The following is a 19462-nucleotide window of genomic DNA, read 5'->3' on the forward strand; positions in this document are numbered from 1 at the left end:
GGTATCCATCATGCTTATAAAACTCCCAGGGTACCTCAGGAAAAGTCAGGACTATCATTTGTTCTTTTCTTATTTTATATTTGGGTTTTATACCTGTGATAATATTAATTGCAACTACATAGTGTTATCCGTTCCACTTCTTGTCATTCAACTTCTTTTTTCTGAGCTACTATCTTGTTGTACCTATGGGACCAGCCTGCTTGCATATATACAGAAGCCATCAGAAAATAATTTGTCTGAGCTCCCATCTCTTCAAATCTTCTTGGGACCTGGGGGCACAGTGCGAGCACGCAGGAGGGGTAAAGGAGCCAAAAGTCCCGATGTCGTATGGAGGAACAGCTCTGTGGCTCTCAGAGTTGCCCTTGCTGTCTCGGTGGGCACTCCCTCTCTGATGCCTTCGGGTCACGGCTGCTGCTCCTCTGTAGCCACTGCCATGGACAGCATCAGGACATCATCTTTTCAGTGCCGGTGTCTCCTCACTTCCACTCTGTCCTGCTGTGTCCTTAGGTTTGTGTGAGCCCTAAGATCTCCTGTAACTTGTGACAGTCCTGTTTTATCAACAGTGGCATCCCTGTGGCTGCGGGCAGGAGCAGGCAATGTGAACCACTGTGTCAGAGCTGGCCTCTCTGCTAGCACCACCATCACCAAAAGGACTCCTCAGGGCAAGGCCAGAATGCTAGATCCCTCTTCCAAAGCTGGTGTCAGGAATATACCCAAGAGGCTGCTCCCTCAAAAGGACTTTTGCTCTTTTGGGGTTCTCAATGGCTTTAGGACAATCTCAGTGTCCCAGGGTGATCTGTTAGGCATGAAGGGCTGCACCAAGAGCTCCCTTCTTGATGGCATGTGTCCAAGCAGACAGCAAATGGTCTTTGACTTATCTGCCTGGCACTGTCCCACCTGCAGTGGGACTGATGTTAGATGCCATCCTGAAAAGGAATCTGGAGCTGCCAGGAGAGCTCAAGAGACCTCCAAGGACAGCATGTGAGTCTGGGTGGGCAGCGAGTGGCACCTCATAAAATGAGTGAAAATCCAAGGAGGAGTCTTCCAGAGGAAAAGGTGAACCAGAGGAGACCATAGGCTAACGAGGGCTCTGCAGCGCCAGGAGAGCCTGTGAGGAGTCAGAAGGCAAAGCGACACAAGACTGGACAGTGGTTAAGGACAACCTCTTGGAAATGCGACAGGCTGGACCTAGTGCAGCTCTCGCTTGCGTTTTGTGCCATTAGAGACCCCCTGTAGTCCTGCCCAGCCCCATTCTTCACTACTGAGCAATCAGGGAAGATGAGTTCAGCAGCAGAGACCCCCTCCAGCTGGGTCTGATCCCCACCCTGACCAGCACGGCCAGTGCAGGGTCACCCCATGGTGACCCTCAGGGCACCACAGCCTCCTCGGTCTGCAGAGCAACACTGTTGGCTTGGAGCCCTGCAGAGAGCACAGGGAGGAACCAAGAATGGCTGGCCAGACCAGCACAGACATGCTCACCTGGGGAAAGGCTCTGCAATTCCACCAGACACCTTAAATAAAAGAGAACAATTACAAATGCCCCAATCTCAAAAGGAATTACAAGAAATTATGGGTACTTTAGGATACTGGTGAATACATGTACCTGGACTTTCTATCATTGCTCGTCCACTGTAGTCACTTTTATGGATTTCTCCTGCACCATAACAAGGGCTAACCCATTTGGCCTTCCCCACCAAAACATTTTCCTTCTTTTCTTTTACAGGAGAAAATTAATCTACTTTGATAGCAGCAACGGCAGCATGTTCTCTACCCAATCTTGCTTTCCCTCTTATTCGGGATAAGTATGATCCCTCCAATTTGGGCACAAAATCTTTGGGACCATGCATTACTAAATTACACTGGAAGTGCCAAAATCCAACCAAAAGATAACCTGGGATAATGCAAACAAATTTGAAAAGGAATTCCAATCTTGGTGGCAACTAATTAATTTCACTTATGACTCCACAGACAGTAAAGCCACAGCTTTTGTTTTGACAATGCGCAATGCTTCAGTATACACCATATACCAAATCATTGCGTTGCGTTGAAATCATCATGGAACTGTACTCTACCCATTTGGACATAGAATATGGGCCCAACAAAAATTGAAAACAAAAGGTAAACTGTCGATGTTGATGCATGTGTGGTACAGGAACAACAGGGATTTATCTGTGAAAGTAATGCCATCAAAGCTCAAGACATTTGTCTTGATACTGGGAAAAATGTCTGTCATTGCGAAGTACACCCCAGTGAGACCCCTGAAACTGTGCTGGTGTATATTGGAAATGGATGTGTTTGTATGAGAACCCTTTGTGATTCTACATTTGCAAAGGACACAACTGTGGAGACAAGCAACTACTCAAATATTTGTGTTTGTAACTTTACCAAAATTATGGGATGTGACTTTAATTATTCAGCTCCTGTCACGTCTTATCAGTTGCTACATTCTAATTATGTATCCTGTCAAGATTTACTGCCTACCCCTATTGGGATGAATCTCACATTGGTGAGAAAACTGTTACAACATGATGACCTGAGCCAACTGCTAGAACGCATCTGAAACAATGGACACAACACTCTGATCACTGTTCACTACGATGCAACAGAAATACACCGTGTCTTGGAAAGAGTGAAGAAGGAAGGGGAACATCACTGGTGGGACACTATTTGGATGGTCTCCAACAGCAACAGGAATTCTGAGCTGGATGCTACATCCCATCATAAGTATATTGACTCCTGTTATACTATGTTTATTGACTCCTGTTATACTATGTTTATTATTATTTATATTTATATACTATTGTTTATTATTATTTATTTTACATGGTATTGTCATTCATCAAAACTTGGTGAATGGTGCACCAGATTATGTTAGTGGAAAAACCTCCTCACATGTATAATGTTATTTATTCTCATCTAATGAAATCTTCACCGACTACAAAGGTTCACCTTAAATAAATCCCCCCCCAAATTACAATTGGAATATAATATTACTCTATTTATAGGCACAGAGGCAAGAGGCAACCACACCACCACTCTGTGAGAAAGTGATGGATTGACTTTAGTCACGGGGTGGATTGTGGTGGTGCGCTCCCACCGCACCCCGCCTTTGCCTTGTACCTGGGCTGCCCTAAGTTGCCTGACAAGCCTTGGCCTCCAAACAAAGGCTTTGGCAGTTGAGAGCCCCTCAATCGTACCAAGCACTCTTGTGTAGCCAAGGAGGAAAATGGCACTGAGTGTATCAGGAACTGATTGCCTAAACAAAGTACAGAACACAAAATTATCTCCTGACAATACTGGCAGCCTTACGCATAAAACTTGAGAAACCACCCGCTTGGAAACTCACTGATGCCTAAAGTCAATCATCTCCCAGTCCTATGAATACTGGTCCCAAGTGAGACCCTTTGAGCTCTCCTGGACCGCAGCAGGCTGCGACCAGCACCTCCCTCTGAGTGGGACACCTCTCAGAGTCTGTGAACTCTGAGAAAGTGAAAGTTTCATGTGAAGTCCATGAAAGTTTGCGATCAACTCAGAGACTTGACTGTGCACCCGTTGAGCAATGCAAAACATTTGATGTATTTGACTGAATTCCAGGGGGATAGGTACCTTTGTACAGATCTATCTCTTTTCTCTATATCTCTTTATGTGTCTCTGTCTCTACACCTATATGTGTGTGTGATTAAGGAATCTTAGTAAGTTTAAGTTGATTATGCTGCTAAGTTTTATATGATTTGATACTGTGATTTATCACAATATCATTAGTGAATTTGATTGCTGTTATTTTGTATTAGATTGTTGCTGTCCTAAAGTTACCCCAAGCACAACATATATTACTAGACCAGAATCCTCGATATCCTGCCCCTTTAGTGATAAACCGTTGACCAAGTCTGGGACTAGGAGTGGATTCAGCTGCACCTAGACTCCTCTCTGAGAAGAAGTTTAGAAAGCATGGGGGTCCACTCTGAACCTCGTGACTCAACGGGAGGGCAACCCTTTACTTTCCTTACCTAACCTTAGTCATAAACCGTTGACCAAGTCCGGGACTAGGGGTGGATTTCGGTCTACTCTGAACCTCATGACTCAATGGGAGGGTCTCTCCTATTTTCTTTTCTCAACATACATACACATTAACTCGATTTGATACCCGAGTAAATCATTCCAATTTAATTGTAATTTGGTTTCTCTCTGTATACCTTTTCCATGTTGAATAAGTAATAGAGTGAACCTCGCCATCGGATTCTGTTAAGTCACGCTTTTTACAAATATATATTAAAATCATTTGCTTTCTGATATCTTTGGTGGTGATTCTTTAAGCGGCCTAAATTACCTATTTGTGACACCGATACAGCCAATGACAGCTGCCTCAAAGCCAGAGCCACCGCTGCCCAGTGCTGACCCAATCAATGATCGTGGTAGCACCTCTGTGATAAGATATTCAAGAAGGAGGGAAAAAACTGCACAACTGCAACCAGAGAGGGGACTGAGAAAATGTGAAGATGGAACAACTTTGCAGACAGCAAAGTCAGTGAAGAAGGAGGGGCAGGAGGTGCTCCAGGCACCGGAGCAGAGATTCCCCTGCAACCCATGGTGAAGACCATGGCGAGGCCGGCTGTCCCCCTGCAGCCCATGGAGCTCCACGGTAGAGCAGATATCCACCTGCAGCCTGTGGATGACCCCACACCACAGCAGGTGGACGTCTGAAGTAGGCTATGACCGCATGGGAAGCCCGCACTGGAGCAGTCTCCCAGCAGGACCTGTGGATCCATGGAGAGAGGAGCCCAAGCTGGAGCAGGTTTGCTGGCAGGACTTGTGACCTTGCAGGGGACCGACACTGGAGCAGTCTGCTCCTGAAGGACGGCATCCCATGTAAAGGACCCACACTGGAGCAGTTTTTGAAGACCTGTAGCCCACCTGTGGGAAGGACCCACATTGGAGAAGTTCATCGAGGATTGTGTCCTGTGGGAGGGATCCCACACTGAACAAGGGGAAAAGTGTGAGGAGTCCTCCCCCCATGGAGGAAGGGGCAGCAGAAAGAACGTGTGATGAGCTGACGCAACCCTCATTCCCCATCGCCCTGCACTGCTCAGGGGGAGGAGGTAGATCCTTCCCTTCTGGAGCCGAGGATCATGTCAGAGGACCCTTCCTAAAGTGGCAAAACCACAAAGGCAAAAGCACAGAGAGAGGGTGCCCCAGCCTCCCCGCCCCAGGCTGGCAGAGCGGGCTCCTGACGAGCGACAGCACTGACTCAGCACCGGCAGAGACAAGAGCGGCGGCGGCCAAAGCCCCTCATGAACAAGAGCAGCCCCAGGGAGTGCGAGCAACCCAGAGCACGGCAAGCAGGGCGGGCAAACAGGACGTGGTGTATCAGGAGGGCATGGCGCATGAGTTTGCGCAGCATTTTTCACCGCAGTTCATGCAGGGAAGGCATGCGGGCAGGACGCGGTTCCCCCCAGGCACTAGAGGCTCTCTGATGAGTGGTTGTAGCCCTCCCAGAAGAAGCCCAGCCATGGTCTCCACTCGGCTGAAAGCCGTGGCCAGAAGGAATGTGGTGACACAGACAGAGCTCCCGCTTGAGCACGTGCTATCTGAGCCTGTCGCTTGTGCCAGAGACCAGCGGAGACACCACTCGCGTGCGGTGTGACCAAGTGAGCAACCTGCTCAGCCTGGGGCAGAGCTGAAAGAGGCCGTGGGGAGGCTGAGGAGCATCAGGGAGTGCGAGACGGAGGTGGGTCGGTGGACCCACACCCGGCCATCCCTGAGGCGGGGGCAGCCGCTGGAGGCTCCACACGCAGCAGGGGATCCCCTGCCCTCTTGCTGCCGGGCAGAAAGAGAGGACCCAAGAGACGAAGGGGAATGGAAACAGGTCCCTGCTCGGGCGGCCGGCAAATCCCCTCCCGGCCTGCCTTGCTGTCCCAGCTGCCCTTACTCAACAGATATGGGGCTCTGGAAGTTGAGGGCCAGGCACACGAGGACACAGATGAAGGCCCACCCAGGGGGTTGCCTTGGATGAGTCAGCCAGCCCCATGCATCACAACTGCCTCTGTCAAGAAAAAAAAGGAGGGTAATTGTCATAGGTGACTCCCTTCTGAGGGAAACAGAGGGCCCAATATGCCCACCAGACCTAACCCACAGGGAAGTCTGCTGCCTCCCTGGGGCCCGGGTGAGAGATGTCACCAGGAAACTCCCTGGTCTGGTTCAGCCCAGCGATTACTACCCAGCGTTGTTTACGCAGGTTGGCAGTGCCGAGGTTGCAGAGAGAAGTCTAAAAGCAGGACTCTAAAGGGACTTTAGAGCACTGGGACAGTTAGTTGAAAGATCAGGAGCATAGGTAGTGTTTTCGTCGATCCCTTCAGTGGCAGGGAGGAACACTGAAAGGAACAGGAAAACACACCTGGTTAACACGTGGCTCAGAGGTTGGTGCCATCAGTGGCGTTTTGGTTTTTTTGATCATGAGGAGATTTACATGGTACCGGGCTGTGTAGTTCAGCTACCTCCAAGGGTGAAAAGGATTCTTGCTCATGAGTTGGCGGGGCTCATCAAGAAGGCTTTAAACTAGGTTCAAAGGGAGAAGGTGATAAAATCAGGTTCACTAGAGATGAGGCTAGGGGTGGCATACCGGAGTTGGGGGTGAAATCCATGGCGCAGCTCAAGTGCATCTACACCAATGCACGCAGCATGGGCACCAAACAGGAGGAGCTGGAATCCATTGTGCAGCGGGACAGCCATGACTTAGTTGCCATCACAGAAACACGGTGGGATGACTTTCATGACTGGAGTGCTGCAATGGATGGCTATAAACTCTTCAGAAGGGGCAGGCAAGGAAGGAGAGGTGGTGGGGTGGCTCTGTATGTTAGGGAGTGTTTTGACTGTATAGAAATCAATGATTGTGATGACAAGGTCAAGTGCTTATGGGTAAGGATGAGGGGGATGGCAAACAAGACAGATATCCTGCTGGGCGTCTGTTATAGACCACCCAACCCAGGATGAAAAGGCACATGAAGCATTGTACAAGTGACTGGCAGAAGTCACACAATCACTAGCCCTTGTTCCTGTCAGTCAGGAACAAGGTATCAGTCTCAGTCAGTCTCTAACATTCTCAGTCAGACCAGATATCTTCAGGGTATTCAGCCCCCTGAGCTGGAAGACAGGGATGAAGAGCAGAATAAACCCCCCATAATCCAGAAGAAAGCAGTTAACGACCTGCTATGTCACCTGGACACCCACAAGTCTATGGGGCCTGATGGGATCCACCCAAGAGTACTGAGAGAGCTGGCGGAGGAGCTTGCCAAGCCACTCTCCATCATTTATCAGCAGTCCTGCTTAACAGGGGAGGTCCCAGACGGCTGAAGGCTTGCCAGTGTGACGCCCATCTACAAGAAGGGCCGGAAGGAGGATCCCGGAAACTACAGGCCTGTCAACCTGACCTCGATACCGGGGAAGATTATGGAGAGGTTCATCATGAAGGGCGCTCACAGGGCATGTGCAGGACAACCAGGGGATCAGGCCCAGCCAGCATGGGTTCATGAAAGGCAGGTCCTGCTTGACCAACCTGATCTCCTTCTATGACCAGGTGACCCACCTAGTGGATGAGGGAAAGATTGTGGATGTTGTCTACCAGGACTTTAAAAAAGCCTTTGACAGCATCTCCCACAGCATTCTCCTGGAGAAACTGGCAGCTTGTGGCTTAGACAGATGTAGTCTTTGCTGGGTAAAGAACTGGCTGGACAGTCGGGCTCAGAGTGTTGTGGTGAATGGAGTTAAATCCAGTTGGTGGCCGGTCACAAGTGGAGCTCCACAGGGCTCAGTTTTGGGGCCGGTCTTGTTCAATATCTGTAACGATGATGTGGATGAGGGGATTGAGTGCTCCCTCAGTCTCCTCCATACCAGCTGCGGCTTTTCTCTCTGCTTTCAAGGCTTTTAATGTGGTTAATATAAATTTCCACGCTGTCACTAACTCTGCGGTGGTTTTCTCAATGTGTTCCCTATATGTTCCCATAACATTTTTCCTATCTCCTCCCATGTCTCTGCCTTAAACGCCACAGACAGATCAGGGGGGTACCCTTTCTTTTAGCTCCAAATTAGGAGCCTTCTAAGTGTATATTCATCATATTTCAGTCCTCTCTTAGAGAGCATGTGCAGCAGGAGTCTGACTATCGCCCCTTCTTCATGCGATGTGTTCTGCCCCATGCCGCTCCGGTTGCTCACCTCACCTCGCTGGGTGCTTTTCCGTTGCAACGTATTCCTTTTTCTTTTTCCTTGCGTCAGTCCCGCTGACTGCAATTCTTCCAACCGGGCTTCTCCCGCGGCGTCCTCTGCACTCGACCGGTGTTCAACGATGAGATCCCATCGATCGTATCACGTCGGGGTCACCAGTTGCGGGAGACGGATGGACTTCACAACTCTATGAGTTATACTCTGAAGCCGTTTATTGTCTTGTCTGACTCCAATATATATCATAATTTTTGTTTAGCCACTGCGCACACACACTCATGATTGGTTACAGCTTGTTACACACATTATTGCAATTGGCTATATACAAAATATCACACGCTGTCCACGCGCCCCTCACACAGTCAGGATTCGCTGCCTGCAGGTGTCCATGTGCTACTTTGCTTCCTCTTAGTTCTTTACCACAGCTCCTTCTCCTTAAGGTCGAGCCGTGCAGATATCCAGCTGTTTACCAGCTTCTCAGTGCCACAGCTCCTTCTCCTTAAGGTCAAGCCCTTGCAGGGTGATCCCAACACGCACGCACAGGCAGGACCCTTGCTGACAGGCAGAGCAGGGACACGTCGGAGAGGAGTTCTGGGCGAGGAGCTGCGGAGAGCATCCCTTTCCCCGAGCTGAGGGCAAGCGGCAAGCGCGATGGAGGGCTGCTGCACCGTGGCTGTCAGCTTGGAGCTGAGCAGCTTGTTCCCCACGCTCCTGCAGCTCTCCACCAAGCGTAAGGGTTTTGGGAACTCCTTCCTGAGGGGTCGTACCAGGGCCATCCACTGTCAACAGCTGCGGCTGCTGGGCTGCGGGGGTGGCTGGACAGGGCAGGGGCTGCTGCGAGAGACCTGCCTGAGGGTCCCACCGGGCTGGGGGGACAACCAGGACACCCGGGACGCGGTGCTGGGGCAGTCCTGAGCCCTGAGGCTCCCATGGGCATGGCATGGTCCCCTCGTGGGGGGTCATCCAGGGCCAGCTTCCCCTGGGATCTGGCACCTCTTGGGTTCCGGCTCTGGCATGAAAAGGGGTCCTGCGTGGTGGTGTCACCGAAATCGGGAATAAACCTCGTAACACCAATGTAGTGTTAAAAGGCAGGCATTCTTTATTCACGGCGCCGGGAACACGGGGGATAGCTCCTCCTAAATCGTGTTCGCTCGATCAATTCAAAAATCAAACATTTATAGGCAAGATTAATACATATTCATCAAGTGTCCATACAATGATTGGTTAAGTATTCCTCGCCTACCATGTAAATGACCACACATGCTCACTATAATTTCTTGGGATTTTACTTCCTTAATCTTTTGAGTCGGAGGGTTTCTTGAGTGGGTGGTCTCTGAGTGGGTGGTCGCGATCTCCCCCTGCCGGAATTACCTTTCCTACAAAGTTCACTGAAGCTTGGCAACACTAAATAGATCTTCACGGGCTGTCGGTCCAATATGCAATCATTCACCCCACAGTCCTTTGTTTTAAGACAGGACTAGAGAATGAATAATTACCTACCCACCCGAGCGTAGAACTGACCAAGGTGTTCCTTCTTTTTGACTACTTGTTATTAGAACAAAACATAATACCATGATCACAAAGTTACACTTAAATCCTTGATAATTAAATCAAGATGGGAAGGGTTAGGTGGGTTCTCGAGCAGCATTGCTGGTGCATAATGTTCTTATAGTTACAACTTGCTATAAATTCACAAACCTATTTTCTAACCGTATTTTATTTTAATTCCCTACCACCTTGGTTACAGTGGCACCTGGGGTGTCCTACAACTCCCACAGGGCTCTCACGAGCCAGCTGGAAATGCCTGTGCTGTCCAACAGCCCTTTACCTCGAACTGGGCTCCTCTGGGAGCACCTCTGTTCCCCCCCACGGGATCCTCTTGTGCCACCAGGCTGGCACATCATGTTCTGGGCTCTGGGGTGCTGTCCCTTTCTGGGGTTTAGATGGCCACAGCCCTGGTCCTGAGCCCTTCCCATGTCCCCGTTTCTGCTCCAGCCCTGCCCCAGGAGCAGAGTAAGGCTGCCAGTCTGAAACTGGGGCACAGCCCAGCTCCGCGGCCATGGTGGTGTTTGTCCGGGCTCTTTGTGGACACCTGCATCTGTCACCCCTGGGCGAGGAGCTTGCCGAGAGGCTGCGCGCTGCCTGGCCCGGAGCCTGACACCTCTGTCCCTTGCTTTCCAGAGGTTGTGGCTATCTGGGACGCTGTTGTCTGCGTACGTCCTGGGACAGCTGAAGCTGGACAAGGTGGGCTGGAGTGTGGAGTAACAGGGCACGCACTCTGGCGGGGCTTCAGGCCAAAGATCTTTATTGCTACAAGTGTCCGCTTTTTATGCAGTTACAGCTCTTTCACGCGCCACAAAATACGTCCTGGTTGGTTACCACACACAGTTCACGCATTTCTCCACAGTCAGGATTCACTGCCTGCAGGTGTCCACGTGCTCCTTTACTTCCTCTTAGTTGTTTACTACAGCTCCTTCTCCTCAAGGCTGAGCCCTGCAGGTGTCCAGCTGTTTACCAGCTTCTCAATGCCACAGCTCCTTCTCCTTAAGGCCAAGCCGTGCAGATCAATGCCACAGCTCCTTCTCCTTAAGGTCGAGCCCCTGCAGGGTGATCCCAACACTGGCGTCTTGGTCCCTCTTTGCCCTGGAGAGCCTGGGCCCCAGGGAGCGATCCCTCCCTGCGCATCGTGCCAAGCACACCGAGATAACCCCGTGTGCCCACAGCTGCTGCTGGGTCAACCAGGAGGTTGAGAAACCAAGTCCAGACCTAGTCTGAGAAAGCGTTCGGCACACGATAGGGCTTCGCTTGTCCCTGTGGTCAGAGTGGAGAGAGCAAGCAGAGAGACAGGGGATTATGTTGGGTCCATGCCGAGGAAAATCCCTGGGAATCAGTCCTGTGCTGGAAGTGTCTGGGATCTTCTCTAGCCAAGGGATGCTAGCAAACGTCTTGAGGAGGGGAAGAAAAGAAGTGGGGGACATGGTCCTGCTCCAAATCTTTCACTTTTCCCATCTCTAAAGCGCTCACTCATCAGCCTTTTTGTCTTTTTCCTGGGCAGGGTGTCCTGCTCACAGGACTTGGGACCTTCGCTATGGTCCAAGAGCGATTCCACGGTGAAGAAGAGGTGTATGTGGCTTGAAGACCCGTCTTCCAGCTGGACATTGACACATTATGTCTGCGGGAGCTTGCGTTCCCCACGGTGGTTCTCCCCAGTGAGAAGGATAACCCTCCACTTTCCCCCTCCAGGTCTGGTGGGAGGCATGCGCTCTCTGCTCTTGGGACAGGGCTGGGAGAAGTAGAGAATTGCCTCCAAAGGTCGGGGAACAGCTTGAGCTCCCCAAAGTCAAACCACTCCCCAAGAGCTGCTTCTCTTAATGACCTTTTCTCTGGCATTTTCTTCTGAATCCTACATGGAAACTGGGCGTGCTGTGGCAGTGACGATGTTCCTCCTCCTTGCAGGCGACGTCAAGATCCAGCCATTGAACTACAGGTGGCTATCGCGAGCCACCTCCTTCCCGCGGCACGTGGTGGAGAACTGCGTGCAAGAGACCATACTGCTGTACTCTTTCCAGCTGAGGAACAGGCAGCATGTTGACTTCGTCTTCAAGGACATTGGCGTGCTGTCCTGCAAAGACCATGTCCTGCGCATGCGGTTTTATTATGACTGCGTCACAGGGCTGGAGAGCAAGGCCAGCCGGATCGCGCTGCTTTACACCATAAGTGGCTCAGGTTGTGAGGGCTGCTTCGATGTCTTTGGGAAGCCTACTGAAGGGCGCGCAAGCCAGTCGCCACTGGCCAGCCTGGATGCGGAAGGCCAGTCCAACACCTTCCCCGATGCTCGCCCCCACTGACTTCTCCGTTAGAAAAGAGGATTTCTTCCGAGTTTCTGGGTCCTTGCCCTGCAAAAAGCCCGGCAGTGTTATGGCGCAGTCTCAGCGTTTGCTGTGCAGCTTCTCCAGAGCAGCGCAAGGGCTAATGTGGACGGAGGAGGATTTGGGAGCGGGGGCTGGAGAAGCCGCTTGCGTTTGGAGCGGGAGACAGGTCTGATTGCTTTGGGAGGCAAGAGAAAAATGCCTTGCAAACCCTCTAACAGCTCTGTGTCGCTCTGCAGAGGCTGTGGATGGCAGGAGCAGGGCTCTCGGCTGGAGCAACGCCCACTCGGGGGGTGCAGGCTGCTCCTGCCCACGCGTTCCCCAGGTGAGTGCGTTTCCTCTGCAGCCCTCGAGCGACCGAGCGGGCGGCTTCCCAGCTCCTGCACAGGACTGCGGCTTGTCGGGGCTGGACAGCCAGCATCGAGTCCGGGAGCAACCCGGCAGTGACTGGTTTCTGGTTAACTAACGCCGAGCTGGGGCTACGCGTGTCTTCTCCTGGAGTGACCGGGCATCGTGATTGTGTTTCTCACACCCAGCCTCCTGTATGGGAAGTATGAAATATGGGAAGTAAGAAATACTAGTATGGGAACTAGTATTGACCCCTGAGATACACTGCTAGTTACTGGCCTCCACCTAGACTTCATGCCTCTGATCGCCACTCTCTGGGCCCAGCCATTTAGCCAGTTTTCAATCCACCTCACCGTCTGCTTATCCAGCCCATACATCAATAGCTTCTTTTACTAGGATCTTATGGCAGACAGTGTTGAAAGCCTTCCTGAAGTCCAGGTAGACAGTATCCACTTCTCTCCCCCCATCTACCAGGTCAATCACTTCATCACAGAAGGTAATCAGGCTGGTCAAGCATGACTTCTCCTCGGTGAATAAGTGCTGACTATTCCTGATTACTTTCTTGTCCTTCATGTGACTAGAAATGGTTTCCAGGATTAGTTGCTCCATCAGCTTCCTAGGGACTGAGGTGAGGTTGACTGGGCTGTAGTTCCCTGGGTCCTCCTTCCTGCCCTTTTTGAAGATGGGAGTGACATTTGCTTTTTCTTCCATTTTCAGAAACTTCTCCCAGTCTCTTTGATCAAACATTATCAAGAGTGGCCTCGCAATGACATCTGCTAGCTCCCTCAGCACTCATGGGTGCAGCCCATCTGGGGTTTAGATGGCCACAGCCCTGGTCCTGAGCCCTTCCCATGTCCCCGTTTCTGCTCCATACATACATCGATGTGTGTATGTACAGTGTGCTGAAGTATTCCCTGACCTGATCCTCTTCCAATGGAAGCAATGAACCCACACTTTCCCTAGTCTTTCTTTTTTCTCCTATGTACTCATAGAAGCCCCTCTTGTTGTCTTTGACAGCCCTGGCCATTTAATTCCATTAATTCCATTTGGGCTTTAACTTTCCTAACTTCATCCCTGGATGCTTGGACAATGTTTCTGTATTTCTCCCAGGTTACCTGTCCTCGCTTACACCCTCTGTGTGCTTTCTTTTTGTGTCTGAGTCAGATGAGAGCTGAGGGGTCAGCATGCGAGGACAGAAGAATGAGTGGGAGGAGCTGAAGAGTGCCCAGAAGAGGTCTGCCAAGATGAGATTCAGAGCCTCAAGCACATGTTCTGGGCATCTTTGGCCCAATGCTGAAGAGTGTCTGTATAGGAGTAGCCTGAGACTACTTGAAGGGTGGTTTCAGAGGTGGTGGAGCATTTCTTTGTAGTTGTAAACAGCATGAGAAAGAAATAATGGAACAAAGTGCAGCTTGGGAGGTTGAGACTGAACACAAAAAGAAAGAAAGTCACTGCAAGGGTAATTTTCTGCTGCAACAGGTCACTCTGAGGGAGTCTGGATTACCCGATGGCTTTTTGTTTCAAGGAACAGCCAGGGAGTACAGGGAGATATCAGTAAGGTTAGTGAGACCAAGGTGGGGAAGCAAGGTAAATATTTACAGCCTGCAGGGAAAGAGCCATAGATGTGAGACACTGTAGGACAGTCTGTGATAGAGACAATCGAAGGCTCTGACAAGACTAAAAGCCCTCAAAAGAGCCAAGGTCTTTCTCCCCTTGACTATGCCTGTTATCTCAACCACCAAGGCCTAACAGGTGACACTTTATAGCCTCTTCTTCAAACCAGGAGAGACCCATAAGTGTTGTACCATAGTCCTGCACTTGACATTGCACAGTCCCACATCACATTGCCCCAGGAAGAGCCCAGAGCAACCTGTGAGGGACAGAATCTCCCCTTCCAGGCGCTGGGGTCAGGGCATGGCCCTTTGTCTTAATGCCACACATAAAGGTATACTAAGTATCAGAGCCACCTTTACATTGCCTTTGACTACCTGTAATCTCTGCCTCCAATTATCTCCTCTAACGACCCCACAGGGAGGCTTTGTCAGCAATGTCCCTCAGTGAGACCCATTAATACCCCCTGAAACTGCAAGGGTTGCTTCTGACATTGACTTCTCCAGTGGTTTGTTCAGGCTTCTATCAGCATCTGAGGTTCATGGACTCCACACCAAATACACCATGGAGCTCATTAAAATGCAAAAAGCTACGTGTCTTCCCATTATTTTCTTCAATCTTCAAGTCTTGGACGGATAATTGGAGAGGTCTCCAGAGTGTATGTGAAGTTGAAGATTTCAATGAGCATTTAATACAAAAGTACTTTTTATTTTTAAGTTTATGTTATTACTTTTTCAGTTAACAGAAGAGTAGCAGCATTCTCCCATCAATATTGATGCAGGGGATCACCTAATGAAGTCCAGATGGGTAGATGGGTAGAAACAGCTCCTCCTTGAGGTCAGGCACTGCATGGACAACCTTTCTCCTCCTCTCCCCAGCCCTGCCGTTTCTCTCTTGGGCCACCTGGGACTCGCATCACTTCTTAGATCAGACTTCTCCACTGAATTCTGCAGCTGGATGTCACACTCCTTTGCACCAACTCCCACTGGTTTTCCTTAGAGACCTGGCTGCACACAGGCACAGCAGGGTTTCTCTTAATTTCAAACTAACAGAAGGAAAGCATGGCAAAGTTTAATAAACAATAAACCCCACACTCCTCAACTTTATGCTAAGTCCAAGGTGCTTCTAATGAGGCTCACCATTCACAAGGGATAACCTCACTAGAAATGTTCTATATGGATAGATTGGAAAGGACGGATGACAGAAACACAATGTAGGAGCTGGCTAAAGAGATGATTAGACTGCTGAAAGATGAGGGCAGGCTTCTACCTCCCTGAAACTCAAAGCAGCTGAGTAGGTGAGAGGGGTCTTTTTCTGAACAAGGAGTAAGGGGAGGGGGAAACTGGAGAGCTATTGAAAAGGCTTAGGTCCTCCATGCAGTGTCTGGCCTCTTGGCTCCTGAAGCCCTCCCACATGCTGCAGCTGCACTCTCAGCTCCAGAGAAGATATAAAAGATGGGAGCTTGGACAAATAATTTTCTGCTAGTTTCTTTATTGTCTATCTACATAGGGAGCTTGGATCCATTTGTACCTGAGGTCAAAAAATCACAGACAGATAGGATTCCAAGAAGAACATCATTTAAAGGGAAATACTATTCTCAGAAGTATGAAAAAAAAAAGGCAAAAAGGACAAAAAAAAAAGACAGATATGAAAAATATATAGTCTTGGCTATTCCTGAGATACCCAAGAGGTCCTATGAAGATGATGGTCACAGTACTGATGATGAAGTAGCATGTATTCAAATAGTTTCCTCAGGGCATCCTTGAGCTCCTGGTTTCTCATGCTGTAGATGAGGGGGTTCACTGCTGGAGGCACCACCGAGTACAGAAAAGACACCACCAGATTTAGAAATGGGGAGGAGATGGAGTGGGGCTTCAGGTAGGCAAACATGCCAGTGCTAAGAAACAGGGAGACCACGACAACATGAGGGATGCATGTGGAAAAGGCTTTGTGCCGTCCCTGCTCAGAGAGGATCTTCACCACGGCCCTGAAGATCTGCACATAGGACAGCATGATGAAAACAAAAAAACCAAAGAGTAAACAGCCACTAATCATGAGAAGCCCAACTTCTCTGAGGTAGGCATCTGAGCAGGAGAGCTTCAGGATCTGGGGGATTTCACAGAAGAACTGGTCCAGGTCATTGCCTTGGCAGAGTGGTATGGAAAATGTATTGGCCGTGTGCAGCACAGCATAGAGGAAACCACTGCCCCAGGCAGCTGCTGCCATGTGGACACAAGCTCTGCTGCCCAGGAGGGTCTCATAGTGCAGGGGTTTGCAGATGGCAACGTAGCGGTCGTAGGCCATGACGGTGAGAAGAAAATATTCTGATGATATAAAAAATAGAAATATAAAGAACTGGATAGCACATCCATCATAGGAGATGGCCCTGGTGTCCCACAGGGAATTGGCCATGGATTTGGGAACAGTGGTGGAGATGCAGCCCAGGTCGAGGAGGGAGAGGTTGAGGAGGAAGAAGTACATGGGGGTGTGGAGGCGGTGGTCGCAGGCTATGGCGGTGATGACGAGGCCGTTGCCCAGGAGGGCAGCCAGGTAGATGCCCAGGAAGAGCCCGAAGTGCAAGAGCTGCAGCTCCCGCCTGTCTGTAAATGCCAGGAGGAGGAACTGGGTGATGGAGCTGCTGTTGGACATCTGATCCTTCTGGTAACAGACGCCTAAGGAATAATAGGTAGTGCTAAGTGACGACCTATTTCTCAGAGCAAAACTTATTTCATTTCTTAGAGAATCCCCACACACAGCCCCTGTGCTTCCAGAAAGACATTCATGCAGCTCCCTGGCTGGAGCTCTGGTTTTTGTTAGCTTTGGGTGCAATGGGGAGCAGGGGACTCTGCTGTGGGGGAGTCTGAACTGCTGTGCAGCACCAGCAAAACAGGAACCAGCAGTGATCCCTGATTAAATCTACTTGTGACATCAAAGGGCTTTTCAGCATTGTTCCTCCCAATTCACCCGATTGCAGAACACAGCTGGGGTGGGTGGGGGGTGGGGGCTTGTTTGTTTTGTTCCTGTTTCCCCTCTTGGATCTGACGAATGTTTTTGAAGGTAGACATTCCTGGCATTTCTACTAGTTCTGTAGTATTTCTGCTAGAACTGTACTAAGAATCCTAAGAAGCAAAGGGACAGAGCCTTAGTGCACAGGGAGGAAAACTGATCTGTTCACCCGTCTTGCTCTCAGATGTCCTTCGCTCACGCTTTGGTCTGGATGGGGATCACACTCAGATGTTCCACTGAAAGGAACGGCTGAGAGATGAGGACTCCACTTGCAAAGTGCAGATGACCTCCACACGACCCTCCCCAGGGAAGAGCTGGGAATGTCTGGATGCTCTAAAAGGAGGGTCAGCCTTATCCCCACCCCAAGGACTGCATTGCCCAGAGGTCCATATGTTAGAAGGGGGCTTGGGCACCTTGCTCGCATGGACACAGCACTTGCAAGAGCAATTTCTGAGTGGCTACTGAAACCCCCATCCCCAGAGCATGATGTTCTTGTTTAGAACAGCGGCAGCAGGGATGGGTGGAGAAACAAGGACAAATGCCACACTGCCTCTGCCAAGGAAGGCAAGGCCACGGAAGGACAGATGGGCATTTAGGAGAGTCTCCTGTTCTGGAGCTGCGGCCGCAGAGGCGGCAGCCCCTGTGCTGGACCCCAGGGCCTTGAGGCCAGAGGCTCTATTGCGTGGGGGAGGAGACCAAGGGGGCTTGGTTTGGGAAAAACATGTTCAGTGAAGGGCTGACAGGGAGGTGCCCAAATCCCCCCTCCCAGCCCTTACTGTCAGCACTTTCCTTTCACCCCCAGCCTGTGTCTCTGCTGCCTGGAGCTGTTCCTCTGACCCCATCCCACCCGCTGTGTGCTCAGCTCTGCCCTGCGGACCCCTCTGGCAGCATGGCCCTGCCCAGGGGCACCTCTGTGTTGGCAAGTCCTAAAGAGCAGACCCAATAAACCCTGAAGGAACCACAAACGTGGTATTGGTGCTTTCTGTAGGCAGGCACTTTATCAGGGTTCTTGAGAACCTATTGATCGCTCACCGTATTGCTGTAAAAGTCTTGGCCTTTTGTTTGGAAGTTACCACTCGATCACCATTTCACCACCACCACCACCACAGCAGGAAACTGAAAGCAAAGACCCTGGAAAGCAGCTTCCCTTCCAGGTAGCTCCTGCCTTGCCGCGCTGCTCTAAAAGTCCCCTGGAGCTGTGAGCAGCCCTGAGCACCCTCTTGACAGCAGAAGGGCCCTGCCCTGCCAGAGGTCACCCATTCCAAGCGCCGCTTCTCCCCACAGCTCCCTGGGCAAGTTGAGAACAGAAGCAGGAAGATGGCAGATACCCTTCCCCTGCACACAGCCGCTGGGGCACGGGGACCTGCTCTGAAGGACAGCCCTGGGCACCCCTGGCTGCACACCCGCCTTCACACCCCCTGAGCCATCCCCGGGAGAAGGCAGCCGTCATGCCCTGTCCTTCTGATGGTGCAGCAGGGAAACCCTGCTCTGGAGCGTCTCCTCCTCCTCCACACCAGAGAAATTGTGAGCATTGTACTTACAGACCCCGTAAGCTGTGGGATGTGCCACCTTCTGGAGACCCTCCAGGATACTCACGTACCTTGCCCTGCAGCCAGAGACGTACTGTGTAGATGGCTGTGATAATTTGTGCCTGCCCCACCCCACCACCCCCAGCTGGCAGACGCACACCATGAGCTCTCAGCATCCCCCCCCCTCCTCCCCGCTCCCCTCAGTGCCTGCAGGCAGTGCCCTCAGCCCTGCGCGCTGGGCAGAGGAGCTGCTCCTGGGCAGAGCTGTCTCTCTGCAGCATTGTCCACTCTCCACCAGCTCCCTCCACCCCAGGAGCCCGACCGAGCTCTGCAGCAGAGGACCAGCCCATGGCAGCACTTTCTGTGCTCCCACTGGGCTCCCTCCAGCTGTCCCTGCGGCTGCAGGGGAACCTGCTGGGAAACAGGCTGGAGCCATCCCTGGGGCTCCCTCCCTGAGCCAGGGAAAGGCAATGATCTCCAGCAGTGTAATTTCTCTTAACAAAGTCAGATTTAGGTCCAAAAACCGTCTTTTTCTCAACTCATTTTTAGGCAGGACACCCACACAGTGACAGGGGCAAACCTCCTTTACCCCTGCTGAGGAAAGGGATTCCACTGAGTAAATTGAGGCATCCCATCCTGGGTTTTTAGTCCTGTGGCTAGAATGGGACTCAGCTGCCTCCTGTGCCTGACACAAACCCACATGAGGTAGGATTCCTCTTGCCTCTGTCATGAATGAGTGATTTAGGCCACTTAAATAATGACCACCAAAGATGTTAGAAAGCAAATGATTTTAATATAAATTTGTAAAAAGTGCGACTTAACAGAATTCAATGGCAAGGTCCAGTCTATTATTCAACATGGAAAAAGTATACAGAGGGAAACCAATTT

The 19462-nt window shown here is 50.9% G+C and overlaps 1 protein-coding gene across 1 annotated transcript; it reads right to left on the reverse strand.

Moving 5' to 3' along the window:
- Window positions 1-15067: 15067 nt before the first annotated feature.
- LOC309414662 (olfactory receptor 14A16-like) lies at window positions 15068-16688 on the reverse strand (the record flags this gene model as incomplete). The annotated part of the gene is made up of 1 exon (XM_082012020.1): window positions 15068-16688. One exon carries the CDS (start codon window positions 16686-16688, stop codon window positions 15708-15710), a length of 981 nt encoding a protein of 326 aa, XP_081868146.1. The 3' UTR covers window positions 15068-15707.
- Between the last annotated feature and the right edge of the window lie 2774 nt (window positions 16689-19462).

The sequence above is a fragment of the Phaethon aethereus genome (assembly GCF_964289735.1).
Source record: "Phaethon aethereus genome assembly, chromosome: 30".
NCBI lineage: Eukaryota > Metazoa > Chordata > Aves > Phaethontiformes > Phaethontidae > Phaethon > Phaethon aethereus.